The sequence below is a fragment of the Sminthopsis crassicaudata genome, chromosome 6 (genome assembly GCF_048593235.1).
Source record: "Sminthopsis crassicaudata isolate SCR6 chromosome 6, ASM4859323v1, whole genome shotgun sequence".
In the NCBI taxonomy this organism is placed as follows: Eukaryota; Metazoa; Chordata; class Mammalia; order Dasyuromorphia; family Dasyuridae; genus Sminthopsis; species Sminthopsis crassicaudata.
The window spans coordinates 252,490,729-252,506,730 of record NC_133622.1 but is presented as its reverse complement, the minus strand read 5'-3'; the positions used below and the strand labels follow the sequence as shown (position 1 = coordinate 252,506,730).

General features: G+C 56.4%; 2 protein-coding genes across 2 annotated transcripts in view; one reads left to right on the top strand and one right to left on the bottom strand.

Moving 5' to 3' along the window:
- Window positions 1–7,195: 7,195 nt before the first annotated feature.
- Window positions 7,196–13,784, top strand: LOC141547853 (double C2-like domain-containing protein gamma). The gene is made up of 10 exons (XM_074276502.1): window positions 7,196–7,528; window positions 8,372–8,451; window positions 8,568–8,639; window positions 10,271–10,380; window positions 11,584–11,713; window positions 11,803–11,856; window positions 12,940–13,091; window positions 13,241–13,322; window positions 13,401–13,497; window positions 13,569–13,784. The coding sequence occupies exons 1-10, from the start codon at window positions 7,249–7,251 to the stop codon at window positions 13,697–13,699; spliced, it is 1,188 nt and encodes a 395-aa protein (XP_074132603.1). The 5' UTR covers window positions 7,196–7,248; the 3' UTR covers window positions 13,700–13,784.
- A 190-nt stretch (window positions 13,785–13,974) lies between these two features.
- Window positions 13,975–16,002, bottom strand: part of NDUFV1 (NADH:ubiquinone oxidoreductase core subunit V1) — a gene marked incomplete in the record, with an annotated part of 2,665 nt that continues 637 nt past the window's right edge. Inside the window, 7 exon segments of the mRNA XM_074276501.1 lie at window positions 13,975–14,149; window positions 14,287–14,432; window positions 14,529–14,610; window positions 14,721–14,887; window positions 14,965–15,177; window positions 15,475–15,664; window positions 15,750–15,933. Coding sequence (XP_074132602.1) covers window positions 14,066–14,149; window positions 14,287–14,432; window positions 14,529–14,610; window positions 14,721–14,887; window positions 14,965–15,177; window positions 15,475–15,664; window positions 15,750–15,933 — 1,066 coding nt within the window.

Sequence of the window (16,002 nt, the reverse complement as noted above, 5' to 3'; positions counted from 1 at the left end):
TGAATCAAATTTATAAGGATTGGGGCCAAACCCTCTATGATCAACATAGTCAAAGGATAGGAACAGACCATTTTCAGAGGAAGAAATCCACGCTATCAATAGCCATATTAAAAAAAAATGCTCTAAGTCACTAATAATTAGAGAAATGCAGATTAGAACAACACACTCCCATCTCACACTAAAATGACAGCAAAGGAAGGGTCTGTGAGAAAACAGAAATGCATTGTTGACAGGGCTGGAAACTAGACCAACCATTCTGCTTTTTTTTTTTTTTTTCTGAGGCAATTGGGATTAAGTGACTTGCCCAGGAACAGATTTGAATTCAGGTCCTCCTGACTTCAGAGCTGGTGCTCTATCCACTGTGCTTCCTAGCCGCCCCCTAGTCCAACCATTCTGAAAAGCAATTTGGAACTGTGCTCAACAGTCTATTAAACTTTGCATACATTTTGACCCAGCAATACTGCAACTAGGATGACACTCTGGAGCAATCAACAAAAGACGAAAAGGACCCATATGTAGCAAAAATATTTAGGCAGCTCTTTCATGGTGACAAAGAATAGATATCAAGGGAGTGCCCATCAACTGGCAAATGGACCAGCAAGTTATTAGCTGGCGAGTTGATGGGTGGCCTTCGAACTCGAGGAAGACCAAAATGATATCACCATGTTAGACAGTGTCTAGTTACAGTGTGTGCGACTGTATCAGACCAATACAAGCTTGGAATGCTTTGCCATAGGGCGGACACGCATGTCCCATTTGGGATAGTTTCTCTAATTGTGTACATCTCCCATTTCTTTGGGGCCAATTCAAGTCTGCTTTGCTCGTAGAACACAGGACCTTCTCTGATGAGGGCACATCATGCTGGGTGGTCCTGTGCCAGTGTCTCTCATGTCATACAACTGATTCTAAAATTCTTGAGACCTTGGGAGTGTCCTTGTACCGCTTTTTTCTGACCACCTTGTGAGCTCTTGCCCTACATGAGTTCCCCATAAAATCATTTTTTTTTTGGCAAGCATACATTTGGCATTTGAACAATGTAGCCAGCCCAGGGGAGTTGTGCTTTCTGCAGGAAAGTTGGAATGCTGGGAGGTTTAATTTTAAAAGGGAGCTCAGGGTCTGGTATTTTATCCTGCCAAGTGATCTTACTAAGACCATTCAAATGGAAGCGATTGAGTTTCCTGGCACGCCGCTGGTAGAGTGCCCAGATTTCCCAGACATGCAACACAGTGGTTCTGAGGACCTTCAGTTTCACTTTAATCTCTCCTCTCCCACACTTCCTCTGCCTTCCACTCCCACTAAACTAGTTCTGGCAATGTGTGTGTCAATCTCATTATCAATGTGAACATCGTGCTGTAAGGAATGAAAGAGATGGTTTCTGGAACACCTGGGAAGACAATTTACACAGGAAACAACTGTATCATAAAGATAATCAACTATGAAAGACTGGTAAGTGATCAATCATCCACCACAATCCCAAGAAGTCAATCTTAAATCTTACCGATGACACGGTGTACTGGGATAAACACAGAGTTTGGAGACAGAAGACCTGGATTCAAATCTCAGCTCAGTCACCTACTTTCTTTATGACCCTTGTCCTCAGTGTCCCCATCTGTAAAATGAGGGGTTCGGACCAGCTGGCCTCTGAGATTTTTTCTAACTCTAGAGATTTGAGCTTATGAACCCATGATTGTTTTTTGTTTTATTTTGTTCTGATTATACATGTACATTATTTTTTTTAATACACATTTCTTTATGAATCATGTTGGGAGAAGAAAATCAGAACAAAGCAGGAAAAATCATGAGAGATAGGAAAAAAAAGAAGAAAAAGGAAAAAAGTGAACATAGCATGTGTTCTCTTTTTTTTTTTTAATTTTTTATTTTATTTTATAATTATAACATTTTTTGACAGTACATATGCATGGGTAATTTTTTACAACATTATCCCTTGCACTTACTTCTATTCAGATTTTTTCCCTTCCTCCCCCAACCCCCTCCCCCAGATGGCAAGCAGTCTTATATATGTTAAATATATTACAGTATAATTTAGATACAATATATGTGTGTAGAACCGAATTTTTTGTTGCACAGGAAGAATTGGATTCAGAAGGTAAAAATAACAGTTTACATTCATTTCCCAGTGTTCCTTTTCTGGATGTAGCTGGTTCTGTCCATCATTAATCAATTGGAATTGGATTAGCTCTTCTCTATGTTGAAGAAATCCACTTCCATCAGCATACATCCTCGTACAGTATCATTGTTGAAGTGTATAATGATCTCCTCGTTCTGCTCGTTTCACTCAGCATCAGTTGATGTAAGTTTCTCCAAGCCTCTCTGTATTTCTCCTATTGGTCATTTCTTATTGAACAATAATATTCCATAACATTCATATACCATAGTTTACCCAACCATTCTCCAATTGATGGACATCCATTCATCTTCCAGCTTCTAGCCACTATGAAAAGGGCTGCCACAAACATTTTGGCACATACAGGACCCTTTCCCTTCTCTAGTAGTTCCTTGGGGTATAAGCCCAGTAGTAGTATGGCTGGGTCAAAGGGTATGCACATTTTGATAACTTTTTGGGCGTAATTCCAGATTACTCTCCAGAATGGTTGGATTCTTTCACAACTCCACCAACAATGCATCAGTGTCCCAGTTTTCCCACAGCCCCTCCAACATTCATCGTTATTTGTTCCTGTCATCTTAGCCAATCTGACAGGTGTGTAATGATACCTCAGAGTTGTCTTAATTTGCATTTCTCTGATCAATAGTGATTTGGAACACTCTTTCATATGAGTGGAAATAGTTTTAATTTCATCATCTGAAAATTGTCTGTTCATATCCTTTGACCATTTATCAATTGGAGAATGGCTTGATTTCTTATAAATTAAAGTCAATTCTCTGTATATTTTGGAGATGAGGCCTTTATCAGAACCTTTAACTGTAAAAATTTTTTCCCAATTTGTTACTTCCCTTCTAATCTTGTTTGCATTAGTTTTGTTTGTGCAGAAACTTTTTAATTTGGTGTAATCAAAATGTTCTATTTTGTGATCAATAATGGTCTCTAGTTCTCCCTTGGACACAAACTCCTTCCTCCTCCACAAGTCTGAGAGGTAAACCATCCCATGTTCCTCCAATTTATTTATGATTTCGTTCTTTATGCCTAAATCTTGGACCCATTTTGATCTAATCTTAGTATGTGGTGTTAAATGTGGGTCCATGCCTAGTTTCTGCCATACTAATTTCCAGTTTTCCCAGCAGTTTTTGTCAAATAATGAATTCTTATCCCAAAATTTGGGATCTTTGGGTTTGTCAAAGATTAGATTGCTATTTTTATTCACTATCTTGTCCTGTGAACCTAACCTATGCCACTGATCAACTAGTCTATTTCTTAGCCAATACCAAATGGTTTTGGTGACTGTTGCTTTATAATATAGCTTTAAATCAGGTACACTTAGACCACCTTCCTCTGACTTTTTTTTCATTAGTTCCCTTGCAATTCTCGACCTTTTATTCTTCCATATGAATTTTGTTGTTATTTTTTCTAGGTCATTAAAATAGTTTCTTGGGAGTCTGATTGGTATAGCACTAAATAAATAGATTAGTTTGGGGAGTATTGTCATCTTTATTATATTCGCTCAGCCTATCCAAGAACATTGAATGTCTTTCCAATTATTTAAATCTGACATTATTTTTGTGGCAAGTGTTTTGTAATTTTGCTCATATAATTCCTGACTCTCCTTTGGTAGATAGAGTCCCAAATATTTGATACTATCGACTGTTATTTTGAATGGAATTTCTCTTTGTATCTCTTGCTGTTGGATTGTGTTGGTAATGTATAAAAATCCTGAGGATTTATGTGGATTTATTTTGTATCCTGCGACTTTGCTAAAATTCTGAATTATTTCTAATAGCTTTTTAGCAGAGTCTTTAGGGTTCTCTAAGTATACCATCAGAACATAGCATGTGTTGATGTACACTGTCTCCATAATTCTCTCTCTGGTTGCAGATGTTTTCTATCCAAAGTTGGGCTGGCCTTGGATCACTGAACTGCTGAGAAGTTGTACAATCTCGGTGTTATTGTGTGCTCTGTGTTCCTGGTTTGGCTGGTTTCTCTCAGCATCATAAATGTATGATTTTTTAAAAAATTTTACTTTGGATGACATTTATTTATTTTTTATAGCTTTTTGTTTACAAGATATATGCATGGGTAATTTTTCAGCATTGACAATTGCAAAACCTTTTGTTCCAATTTTCCCCTCCTTCCCCTTCCCCCAGATGGCAGGTTGACCAATACGTGTTAAATATGTTAAAGTATAAGTTAAATACAATATATGTATACATATGAACCCATGATTTTCAAAGAAGGAAGGAGTACTCAGCAGGCCTGGAGAATTCCCAGTCCCTCCTTTGTCTCTCCGTCTCTCACTCGGAGCTGCTTACAAGTTGTCTCCCGGGTTAGAAGGGAGGATGGCACTCTGGTTTGGGCCTTCCTTTGTATCTCCGGCACTTAGAAGAGTGCCCGACACATAATAAAAGCTTAATGGCTACTTGCTGACTGACTGACCTCTCTGGATGCAGCCCAGTTCTAGAGCTTAGACAATTTCTGTGTGACCGGGGGTCTCTCCCAGGACCCCTGGCTTGCCAATAGGTGTTGGGAAAGGTGGGCCTGGACATTGTCTGCCCTTGGGGTCCCATGCTGAGTAGATCAACAAGGCAGCCCCTTGGTTTCAGATTGGGACAGAGACTTGGGAAGGAGAGAGCCAGAGCAGGGCGGATTCCGAGAGGGGGCCAGCCTCCGCTGGGAGTCTCGTGATTGCATGTGGAGGGGAGGCGGGCAAAGTATTCACAATGGCCTCCAGAGTTAAGCCCTAGTTCTTTTCATAATGGCTAGAAACTGGAAGATGAACAGATGTCCATCCATTGGAGAATGGCTGGGTAAATTATGGTATATGAAGGTTATGGAATATTATTGCTCTGTAAGAAATGACCAGCAGGAGGAATACAGAGAGGCTTGGAGAGACTTAAATCAACTGATGCTGAGTGAAATGAGCAGAACCAGGTGATCATTATACACTTCAATGTTGTATGAGGATGTATTCTGATGGAAGTGGAAATCTTCAACATAAAGAAGATCCAACTCACTTCCAGTTGATCAGTGATGGACAGAAACAACTACACCCAGAGAAGGAACATTGGGAAGTGAATGTAAATTGTTAGCACTACTGTCTATCTACCCAGGTTACTTATACCTTCCGAAGCTAATACTTAATGTGCAACAAGAAATTCGGTTCTGCACACATAGACTGTATCTAGGGTATCTGTAACACATGTAAAATGTATGGGATTGCCTGTCATCTAGGGGAGGGAGGAGAGGGAGGGAGGGGAAAATCTGGAAAAATGAATACAAGGGATAATGTTATAAAAAAATTACTCCTGCATATGTACTGTCAAAAAAATTTTTATAATTATAAAATTAATTTTAAAAATAAATAAATAAAAAAGAGTTAAGCCCTGGCACAAACTGAGGCTGTTCCTGGACCATGGCACCTACAGCTGGGAGCTAGTGACTAGATAGCTGAGGGGAAGGGCTTGAGAAGGGGAAGGGGGAGGAAACTAAGTCAGCCCCTCCCTCCTCCCGGTCCGCCGGCTGCAGCCCTGTTCCGTCTTTCTGGCTGCTGCGCCCTTCTCCCAGCCTCCCCTCCTGTGCCCCTAACGCCTCGTGTCCCCCTCTCCTTTCCATTTCTCACCTCTGTCGGCAGTTAGCAAGAATAAATTACTTTGTAAAAATAACTCCATTTCACAGGCGACCACAGAGGTGTTGGGGGAGGGAAGCTCCCAGACCGCGGGGACGGGGAGGGGGGAAGCGCTCGGGCTGCGAAAAGTCCTGCGCCCGAGCCTGGGTGATACATATCGGGATCTGGCCTTCGGAGCCGCGCGTGTCTGAGGGCGTACGTGTCCAAGCTGGCGCGGGCCTTGGGGGGCGGGGCGGAGCCCGGGGAGTCGGGGGCACCCAGGGCAGGGCAGGGGGCGGCAAGCTCTCCCCGGGCGCTCCGTGTTAGTCGCACCCGCTTCCCGTAAGGGAGCCGAGCGGAGGGTGTGAAGGTTCCTGCGAGCGCCGAGTGCTGGAGCGGCCCGGCCGCCAGGGCGGCAGTGGGAGGGGGCGGGAGGCCGGCGGGCGACGGGGGAGCGGACGCAGTTCGTGATCTGGGAGGGGGGAGGGGGCCAGGGTAAGTGTGTGCGCGAGTGTGAGCGTGTGCGGCCGTCCCCGCGTGTCCCCGCGGCGCGGCGCCGGAGAGGACACGAGGCGGTCACAGACGCGGGTCCCGGGTGGGAGGCAGGCGGCGGCGGCGGCGGACGTAGCTGGCCCGCTTCGGACCCGGAGCCGCGGGCAGTCGGTCCGGCCCGTGTTCGCTCGGCCGTCCAAGAACCAGGTGAGTTCTCCGGCCCTACTCGCTCTCAGCAGCCCGGGCACAGAGGGGAGCGCGCCCCAAGATCTCCCCGAGCCCCCTGAAGCCCCCGGACCCGCATCCGTGTCGGACCCTGCTGGGGGCGCTCCCCGCCTCTCCTGACGCCCGACCTCCCCCTCGCAATCCCCACTGAGGAAGAAGCCCCCTCCCCGCACCTGTCGCCCGGGACAGAAACCCCACAGACCTGCCCCAGACTGGGGGGAGGGGCTCCCGTGGGCTAGACCTCCCAACCTCCCCTCCCCCAAGAGACCATCCCCAGAGAAAGCCCTCTCCCCAGAAAGGAGACTTCCCCTCTCCAAGGTCACTCCACAGACCCCCCCCCCAAATACAAACCCAGAAGCCCCTCCTATGAGGAGGGCCGATCCTCCGGAGGGCACGTGACCTTACCTGGGGTCTGGCCGTCCACTCCCAGCCCCCAGGGTCCCATTCCCTGCCCACCCCCAGCTGTAGCTGAGCTGACCGCCGGAAACCGCCGGGACCGCTATAGCTGGTCAGTCAGCACCTGGGCCTGGGACAGAGCCCCAAGGGTCTGGTCCTCCCGAGGGGCCCCTGCAGTCCGGCCAGCCCGGGTCCGGGGCCACTCCCAGCGTTCCCCCTTCTGCCCAGTGCCTTCCACTGCACTGACCTTCCCCGTGGAATTATCCCCTCCCTTTGTCCCTCCTCCCCACCACCGACCTCTCCCTTCTCTCGGCCCCCTCCTCACATTGCCCCCCGTTAAGCCCCCACACGGCACCAGGAACTCCCTCCTAGGGCACCTTCGGGCCGTCGTCCCCTGGCCATGGCTGGCGCCCGGGGGGAGAAGGTCACCATGCAGGAGCACATGGCCATCAACGTGAGCCCGGGCCCCATCCGCCCCATCCGCCAGATCTCCGACTACTTCCCGCACTTCTACCCCTTCGCCCCCGCCCTGCTCCGGCCCCGGCCCGCCCCTCTGCGCGCCCTCCCCGACGGGGCGGCCCCGGAGCCAGCCTCGGGCAGCCTTCTGGAGGCAAAGCCAGGGGGCTCTCGGCTCCCCCCGGGCCCGGAGCAGGAGCAGGACGGGGACTCGGATGACAGCAGTGAGTGCTCAGGGTCTGCCAGGGAGCGGGAAGGGGAGGGGAAGGAGGAGGAGGGGGAGGGGGAGGGGGAGGGGGAGGGGGAGGGGGAGGAGAGGGAGGGGGAGGAGGAGAGCCTCCCTCAGCTGGTCTGCCCGCCCCAGCCCCGAACCCAGCTGGGACAGGACCGTCTCCCATCTCTAAGTCACATCCCAGCCACGGACCCACCTGCGCTGCTCTTAGACAGCTGGGCACGCACACGCACTCTCACGCAACACACTCTCACCCTGACACACACACTGACACACTCATACACACACTCACACGCGCTCACACTGACACCCTGAGACACACCCGCTCACACAGCTGCTCCAGCTGCAGGTGCGTCAGGGCCGGGGAGGAGAGAAGGTGACCCTTCCTCCCCCCGCCCCGCCCCCGCAGTCCCCTGGAGGGGGTGCCACTTCAGCAGAGCCCCGGCTAGAGGTCACATGGCCGTGGGGAGCTGAATCCGGCATCCCTCCCCGTCTCCGCGGCCCTTCCAACTAAGAAGGTGTGGACGTGGCCCCCAGCGCAGGTGTAGACCGCACACCCGCAGCCTGCCCCCTTCCGGTTTCTGGTTTAAGCCCTTCCTCAGCCCCAGTCCATCAATAAGCATTGACAGAAATGCCTACTGTGTGCTAACCACGGGGCGCCAGAAGCCTGGGAGAGCTGGCGATCTAATGCAGCTGTGGACGGGGCAAAGAAGCAGCCGCGGGCACAGGGAGGCGCGGGAACTTTGAGAAAGGCTTCCTGGGGCAGGGGGGCTTCCATTGGGACCTCAAGGCAGCCAGGAGAACCTGGGCCTCACGGACGCCCCTCCCTCCACAGCCGCCCTGGGCTCCCTTGAATTCACCCTCCTCTTGGACCAGCAGAACTGTGTCCTGCACTGCACGATCCATCGAGCCAAGGCGAGAGGATGGGCCCGGGTTGGGGGAGGGGCCGGGGGGGTGAGGGAGGGAGACGAGGGGGGGGAGGGGGCGGCAGCAATTTCCCCCTCCCCCTTCTGGGAAACTCCGTCCTCCAGGGCCTGAAGCCTTTGGACTCGGCCTCCATCGACACCTTTGTGAAGGCAAACCTGCTGCCGGGAATGAGCAAGGTAGGGAGGGCTGGGGAACTGGGGGGCTGGGGGAGGAAGCCGAGAGCAGAAAAGGCACAGACTGGAGGGAGCCACAGTGCCCACCCCCGGGCTGGCGGGCACGTGGGAGCCGCCATCCTGCCCTGCCCTCCAGGAACCTCCCGGATGTCAGGGAGAGAAACCTGGTGGACGGGGGACGAGTGCTGGAGCAGGGGCCCCTTCTCTCAAAATCCCACTGCCCCCTGCCAGTCCAGAGCACGGTAGGGCACTGGCTGGGATTATCTGCCATCAAGGAAGTCCTGGGGCCACTAGGTGGCGCTGCAGAGCCTAGAGCATTAGCCAGTCTGGAAGAGTCATCTTCATGAGTTCAAATCTAGCCTCAGACAAGCACTAGCTGTGTGACCCTGCCTCAGTTTCCTCATCTGTAAATGGGCTGGAGAAGGAAATGGTTAACCACACGAGCATTAAATTTAAAATCAAAGACGTTTCTTCCCGGAAGGACGGCTAAGGCAAACCTGGAGGGCACACTGAACCACAGGGCCATCCCTTGCCCAGTGGGGCTCTAGGGCCGCCGCGGCAGCAGCACGTTAAGGAAAGCTGAGCTTGGGAGGACCAGGGCTCCCTGCTGTGCTGGAGAAGACTGTGGGGACTCCCTCGGACAGCAGGGAGGAGACCAAGGAAATCACGTGACTGGCAGGACAGACAATGAAGCAGAAGCTTAGCCACTCTGGCCGCAGGATGAGGAGGGGGGGCAGGGAAAGACCGAAGGCAAGAGAAGAAAGGGACGGCGGAGGGGGGGCTGGACGAGCAGCATGCCATGGGAGCGACGAACGGGAGCTTGGAAGGCCCGGGAGAGAGGAGGCTGGCAGGGCCCCGGAATGCCATGGGCTGAGAGGTCAGAAGTCTGACAGACGACATCCTCGAAGCTTCCAGAGATCCGGGAAGGCTTCCCGAAGGAGGTGGACTTTGGGGCGTGGATGTGCAGGCCTTTGTTGTGGGGGGGGGGGGGCTACAGCATAAACATGGCCAGGAAGAAGCTGGGGAGAACAATGAGGAGGGGAGAGGCAGCTAAGGTTGGATGAGGATGTCGGGACCTTGAATGTCAGAAAAGGAGAGGGCCTTGAAAAGTTCTTGGGCAAGAGGTGCCATAACAATAATAATAATCTCACATTTAAATAGTATTTCCAAATTTTTAAAAATGGGGTAGATGGTATATGTTATTGTTCCCATGTTACATATGAGGAAACTGAGGCTTTGAGAAGCTGATAAGCCCAAGGTCAGGCAGGTAGTGAGTGAACGCTAGGACAGCATTGGCCCCAGGCCCTGGGCTCCAAGCTCGTGCCCTTCCCACAACGGCTGGGGAAGATGGCAGGACAAGCAGAGAGCAGAGGGAGGGCTGGGACACTCGTTCGGACAAGACAACACTGCAGGGCCTCCTGGGCTCCTCCTGACCCCGGTCACAGGCTTGGCCACGAGCCCTGTAGGCAGGGGAGATGTGAAGGGAAGAATTTATGTGGGGAGCGGTCCTGCCTGGCAGGGGAGGTCCCACTGTGAGCCCCCCAAAGGGCGGCCTGCTTATCCAGGAAGAGCCTCCCAGCCCTGGGGAACTGGGCCCCGGCCCTTTTTCAGCTCTCCTGCCCCTTCCCCCCCAGGCGAGTCAGCTGCGCACCCGAACGGTGGGGGCCAGCCGGGGGCCACGCTGGGACGAGACGCTCACCTACCACGGCTTCACCTGCCAGGACGCTGGGCGCAAGACTCTGCGGTGAGCTCCTAGCCCCCGCCTGGGCCCCGGTTGGGGCCTGGCAGCCTCCCTGAGTCCTCCTCCCTGCCAGGAGTGCTCAGGCAGCTTTCAGGCTTTCTGCTAGAGCCGCCCTGGGCACAACATTCTTGGATGGCACTCCCTTCCCCCCCACCCCTGGCCCAAGGTGGGCAGTACATTCGCACCAACCAAAAATGAGGCCGGAGCCCCCTCCTCGGGGGTGTCCAGAAGACGTGGGGCTGGAAGGGAAGGGGCTGGTCCTGGGGGCGGTCTGGGCCCTGGTAGGGAGAGTAAAGGAAGGCCCGGGCCCTGGGCAAGCTCTAGGGAAGGTGGGGGGCCTGGCAGAAGCTCCAATGCCCAGAGATCCCTCACGGCCCCAAGCCACGCTCCAGAAGGAAACTGTGTCTGTTGAGCACTTGTAGACCTGTACCAGGGCTAGGTAAGCATTCGTGCTCACTGCTGCCCGCCACAGATCTGGCGCTGGCCCTCAGTGGAGCTGCCCGGGGCTCCCTGCCCTAGCGTGTCCCGATGCTCCAGATGCCCAAATGTCAGCATTACTGAGGTGTGGGACACAGGCCGGCCTAGGAGGGCAGATAACTCAGCAGAAAGGGGCATGTGCCCACCAAGAGAGCACTGTGGAGTGACTGGGGGTAGCCAGAGGCCAAGGGCTGTAGGCTCTCCCCAAAGTACAACCTGACTCAGTTGTAACTAGGGTGAGGTGATCAGGGCATTTCTCCAGAATGCCAAAATTTACAGGGGGCACTGGCAGCATTTTCAGTCCTTCAGACACTTGGAAACATGATTAAAAATAGTTAAAATGGGAAGGTAGCAGGGGGCCACTTCCTGATCCCCCCCAGGTGGAGGCTCCCTTAGTGGCTGCCTTGCCTCCCAAGATTCCTGGTTCTCTCCGTTCTTCCTTCCCTCCTCAGCTCCCTGCCAACAACTAAACTGAGAATGAGGGTTTGCCCTTTGCTCTGGGTGCAAAAATTGCCAACTAGGGCTCGACCTGGAAGCTCTGAGAATCCTGGGAGCTGAGGGAGCTGGCGGACGTAGAGCATCGGGATAAAGTGGGCCAGGGAATGAGTGGGGGGGCTGTGCCCAGAGACAGGCAGAGGGGCCCACAGCCCTGGGGGAGGGGCCAGAGGCTGGGCCAAGAGGGCAGAATGGACAAAGCGGAGCAGTGACAGGGCGGGGGTTGGGGAGCAGGCTGTGCGTGTGCCAGGAGTCGCGCCTGCGGAGGCGGGCAGAGCCCCTGGGGGAGCTGCGGGTGCCCCTGAAGAAGCTGGCGCCCAACCTGACTCGGAGCTTCGACATCTGCCTGGAGAAGAGGCGCCTGGTGAGACTGGCTGGGGTGGGGGAGGGGTGGACTCGGGGGAGGGGGGGCCGTGGCAGGATCCCTGATGCTTCTGCTTTGTGGGCTTTCAGACCAAGAGGCCCAGCAGCCTGGACACTGCCAGGGGCATGGCCCTGTATGAGGAGGTAGGTGCACTGGGGCAGGGCCGGGGCCGGGCAGGGCTAGACAGCCCCGTTCACCTTGCCACAATCCGGACTCTCTGGGTTCTGGGGCTGCCCCCCATCGGGCCCTCAGCTAATTCTATTTCGGGCAGAAGCCTCAGGGCCTTCCTGCCTCTAACCTTGGAGCAGCTGGGGGGGGGGGGAAGCGGCTGGCAGGGCTGGTGGGAGGGCAGCAGGCCTGGAAGGTCAGGCCGCATTCTCCGTGGTGGGCTGTGGGGAACAGGAGACTGGGGGGGAAGAAAGGAGGGGCCAGCCTCCCAGAGCGACACAAGGCCAGGGGAGCAGGCAGGGAATCTGGCCCCCGTCCTCCCCCTCCCAGGAAAGCCCCCGGCCCACAGCCAAGTCACCCAGAGGCTGGCTCCATGAGCCAGGGGGGCGGCCCCAAAGCCCTCCCCTTGTTGCCCGTTTTGGACATGGAATAAACTAAAGGCGATAGGGTGTTAAGACTTGCCTTAGAACCAGGCCTGGCAGAGTGAGGGGGACCCTAGAACCGGGCCTGGCAGACAGGACTTAGAACTGAGAACGCCAGATTTGGGAGGGGCTTTAGAATGGAACATGGAGCCGGGAACCTCTTGACCGAAGCCTCCCCCAGAGCCCCCCCTCTGCTCTGGAAGCCCCCCAGCCTGGTCCGGCCCCCTGCATAGTCTGCTCCTCAGCCAGCTCAGCGTCCTACTGGCTCCAAGACCACAGTGCGCCTCCAGCCTCCGGGCCTTTGCCTGCCTCCCTCACTTGGAATCCTCTTCCTTTAAGGCTCAGCTTAAGGAACTGGGCATTGAAAAGCACCAAGTTCATTGGCAGACGGGGAAACTGAGGCCCAGGGAAGGGAGGCTTAAGCCCTCACCAGGAGTTACATGGCACCTGCCTCTCTTCCAGCCTCCAGCCAGTGCCCACTTCTGTGGTCCACACTGCCCCCTGGTGGGCAGACCATGTCCCTGACACTCCAGGGCAGCCAGGGCTCTGGGGCTGGCAAAGAATGCTAGGATGGCACCGGTCACTCACGTGACCAGTTCTCCTGGAGACCCCTGACCTGCCCCCCTGGCCCTGTAGGAGGATGTGGAAGCAGCCGGGGAGGAGCGGGGCCGGATTCTGCTGTCCCTCTGCTACAGCTCCCAGAGGGGGGGCCTGCTGGTCGGGGTCTTACGCTGCGCCCATCTGGCCCCCATGGATGCCAACGGCTACTCGGACCCTTTTGTGCGCATGTGAGTGAGCGGGGGATGCCGGCAGCCGGGTCACTGGGACCAAACTTCCCCCAGGCTGTGGCCAGGCCCTTCCCCATCGGCAGGAAGCCTTTCCCTGCCCCCCCCCCATCTGGGCACTCCGCAGCCAGCCCCCGGTTCTCGCCCCTCAGCTTCCTCCGACCAAACACGGGTAAGAAGTCCAAGTACAAGACAACGGTGCGGAAGAAGACCCTGAACCCAGAGTTCAATGAGGTGAGTGGGGGGGCCGGGCACCGGGCCCCTGCCCACGAGGTGCCCCGGGGCCCGCCAGTGACAAGGCCGTGTGCGCAGGAGTTCTTCTACGCGGGGCAGAGGGAGGAGCTCGCCCAGAAGACGCTGCTGGTGTCGGTGTGGGACTATGACCTGGGCACGGCCAACGACTTCATCGGTGAGGGCCGAGGGCAGGGCAGGGGGTGGACGGCCCCGGGGGGCTCGGCTGAGCGGGCACACTCCCCCCAGGCGGGGTGCAGCTGAGCATCAACTCCACCGGGGAGAAGCTTCGGCACTGGCGCGAGTGCCTGGCCCGCAGCGACCGGCGCCTGGAGCTGTGGCACCCGCTCGATGGAGCCCCACCCCAGCTGGGCGACTAGGCCCGGAGGGGACCCCGAGGAGCAAGGCGGAGGAGCCCACACGGACCCTTTTGGGGCGGCTCTCCCTTCCTCTCCCTGCACTCTCCAATAAACACTGGTTGAATGCAGGAGGCTCTGCTGTGCCCATTTCTCCCACTGACCCCCTTGCTCATGCGGCTAACAGCCCCAGTGGGGCCTCTCTGGGCCGAGATCCCGGGGCCTTCCAGGACCCGACAACCAGAGCCAAGATGGGATCCCCCTCCCTCCAGCCCCTGCACTCAGGGAGCAGACGTGGCTAAATAGAGACTCAGGAGCGGCCCGAGGGCAGCCCTGACTTTATTCACACAAATCAGGTCGGGAAGGGGGAGAGGGGTGGCGGGCTCCGACCTAGGCCGCCTGGCGGGCCGAGTATCCCTTGGCAAAACGGTGCATCCGGTCCTCAAGCTCGGGGCGAAAGTGGCGGATCAGGCCCTGCTCGGGAGGAACGGGAGGGAGCTCAGGGCGGAGCCCCCCCAAAGGACCCTGCTCCCACCAGGACCCTTCCCTACATTCCCTGTCCGATCCCCCCGAGCCCGGGGGCCATTCCCCGTCTATCCCGCCCCCAGTACCTGCACAGGCCAGGCGGCCCCATCGCCCAGGGCACAGATGGTGTGGCCCTCAATCTGCTTGCTGATCTCCCAGAGGGCATCGATCTCAGACACGCGGGCGTCCCCCTTGACGAACCGCCACATCACTTTGTTCATCCAGTCCACACCTGGGGCATCCAGGGAGAAGGGGTTCTGGTAGTTTCCCCCTCGAGCCCCAGATGGCCCCCCCAGCCTCCCCCCCTCCCCCAGGCCCCGGCGCTCACCCTCCCGACAAGGAGTGCACTGGCCACAGCTCTCGTGTTTGTAGAACTCGATAAGGCGGGCGATGGCTTTCACGATGTCTGTCTGAGGGGATAGGAGGAGTGGGCGCTGAGGCGGGGGCAGGACCCCGGGACGCCCCCTCCCCCAGGCCGAGGGCAAGGCTTCTGGCAGGGAGGGTCCGGGAGGCCCCTTACCGATCGGTTCATGACGATGACGGCGGCCGTCCCCAGCCCCGTCTGCGCTTGGATCAGCCCATCGAAGTCCATCAGGACCGTCTCGCACACGGACTTGGGGATGAGAGGGGTAGACGAGCCCCCGGGGATCACCGCCAGCAGGTTGTCCCAGCCACCGGTCACGCCGCCTGGGGGCCAGAGCTCCGGTCAGCCCCGGTCCCCCTGCCCCGCGCTCCCTCCCCGGGCCCGCCGCCCCGGCCCTCACCCGCGTGCTTCTCGATCAGCTCCTTGAGCGGCACCGACATCTCCTCCTCCACGGTGCAGGGGTAGTTGACGTGGCCCGAGATGTTAAAGAGTTTAGTGCCCGAGTTCCGCTCCCGGCCAAAGCTGGCAAACCAGGAGCCGCCACGGCGGCAGATGGTGGGGGACACGGCCACAGTCTCCACGTTGGCCACGGTAGTGGGGCAGCCGAACACGCCTGCAGACGGAGAGAGGTCACTCTGGCCCCGCGCTGCCCGGGAGCCCGACCCCTCCCTCCCCCCGCAGGGGTGCAGTGAGGGCGGCCCCGGGCACCCTGGGGGCAGGGTCCTTAAGAGGGCCCATCTCCCATCTCCACCGCACGGGGGCCAAGGGCCCTGGATGAGGTCACTCTGCTGGGTCAGGCCCCGAGCCCGGCTCCCCGCCTCCCACAGCCGCCTGGGGAGCCCCTCCTCCACATGGAGCCCCTCGGCGGCTGGCGGTCCTGGCCCTCTGTGCCCCCCAGGTGGGCACGTACCCACATCCGCAGGGAACGGCGGCTTGAGGCGGGGCTTGCCCTGCTTGCCCTCGATGGACTCGATGAGCGCCGTCTCCTCCCCGCAGATGTAGGCCCCAGCCCCCCGCACCACAAACACGTCGAAGTCGTAGCCGGACCCGCAGGCGTCCTTGCCGATCAGCCCGGCCTCGTAGGCCTCCCGGATGGCCACCTGGGGGAGGGGGAGGGGACAGCGCCGTGAGCGGGGCCGGGCGGGAGGAGGCCGTGAGCGGGGCTCGGGGCGCGGTCGTCCTCACCTGCAGGTTGGAGGCCTCGTTGTAGAACTCGCCCCGGATGTAGATGTAGGCGGCGCGGGCGCCCATGGCCCGGCCCCCGATCAGGCAGCCCTCCACCAGCTTGTGGGGGTCGTGCCGCATGATCTCGCGGTCCTTGCAGGTCCCCGGCTCCCCCTCGTCCGCATTCACCACCAGGTATTTTGGCCTGGGGGAGCCGGGGGTGGGTCAGCCAGGAAGCGCCTCCCCCCGCGTCACCCCCCGGGACACGGGCTTT

What these genes read in the sequence shown, in the direction of transcription:
- LOC141547853 (XM_074276502.1), top strand. Translation starts at nt 7,249, where the DNA reads ATGGCTGGCGCCCGGGGGGAGAAGGTCACCATGCAGGAGCACATGGCC. An exon ending in TGCTGCCGGGAATGAGCAAG is followed by an intron (nt 8,640 to 10,270) that starts GTAGGGAGGGCT and finishes CTTCCCCCCCAG; the next exon opens with GCGAGTCAGCTGCGCACCCG. An exon ending in GCTGGGCGCAAGACTCTGCG is followed by an intron (nt 10,381 to 11,583) that starts GTGAGCTCCTAG and finishes GTTGGGGAGCAG; the next exon opens with GCTGTGCGTGTGCCAGGAGT.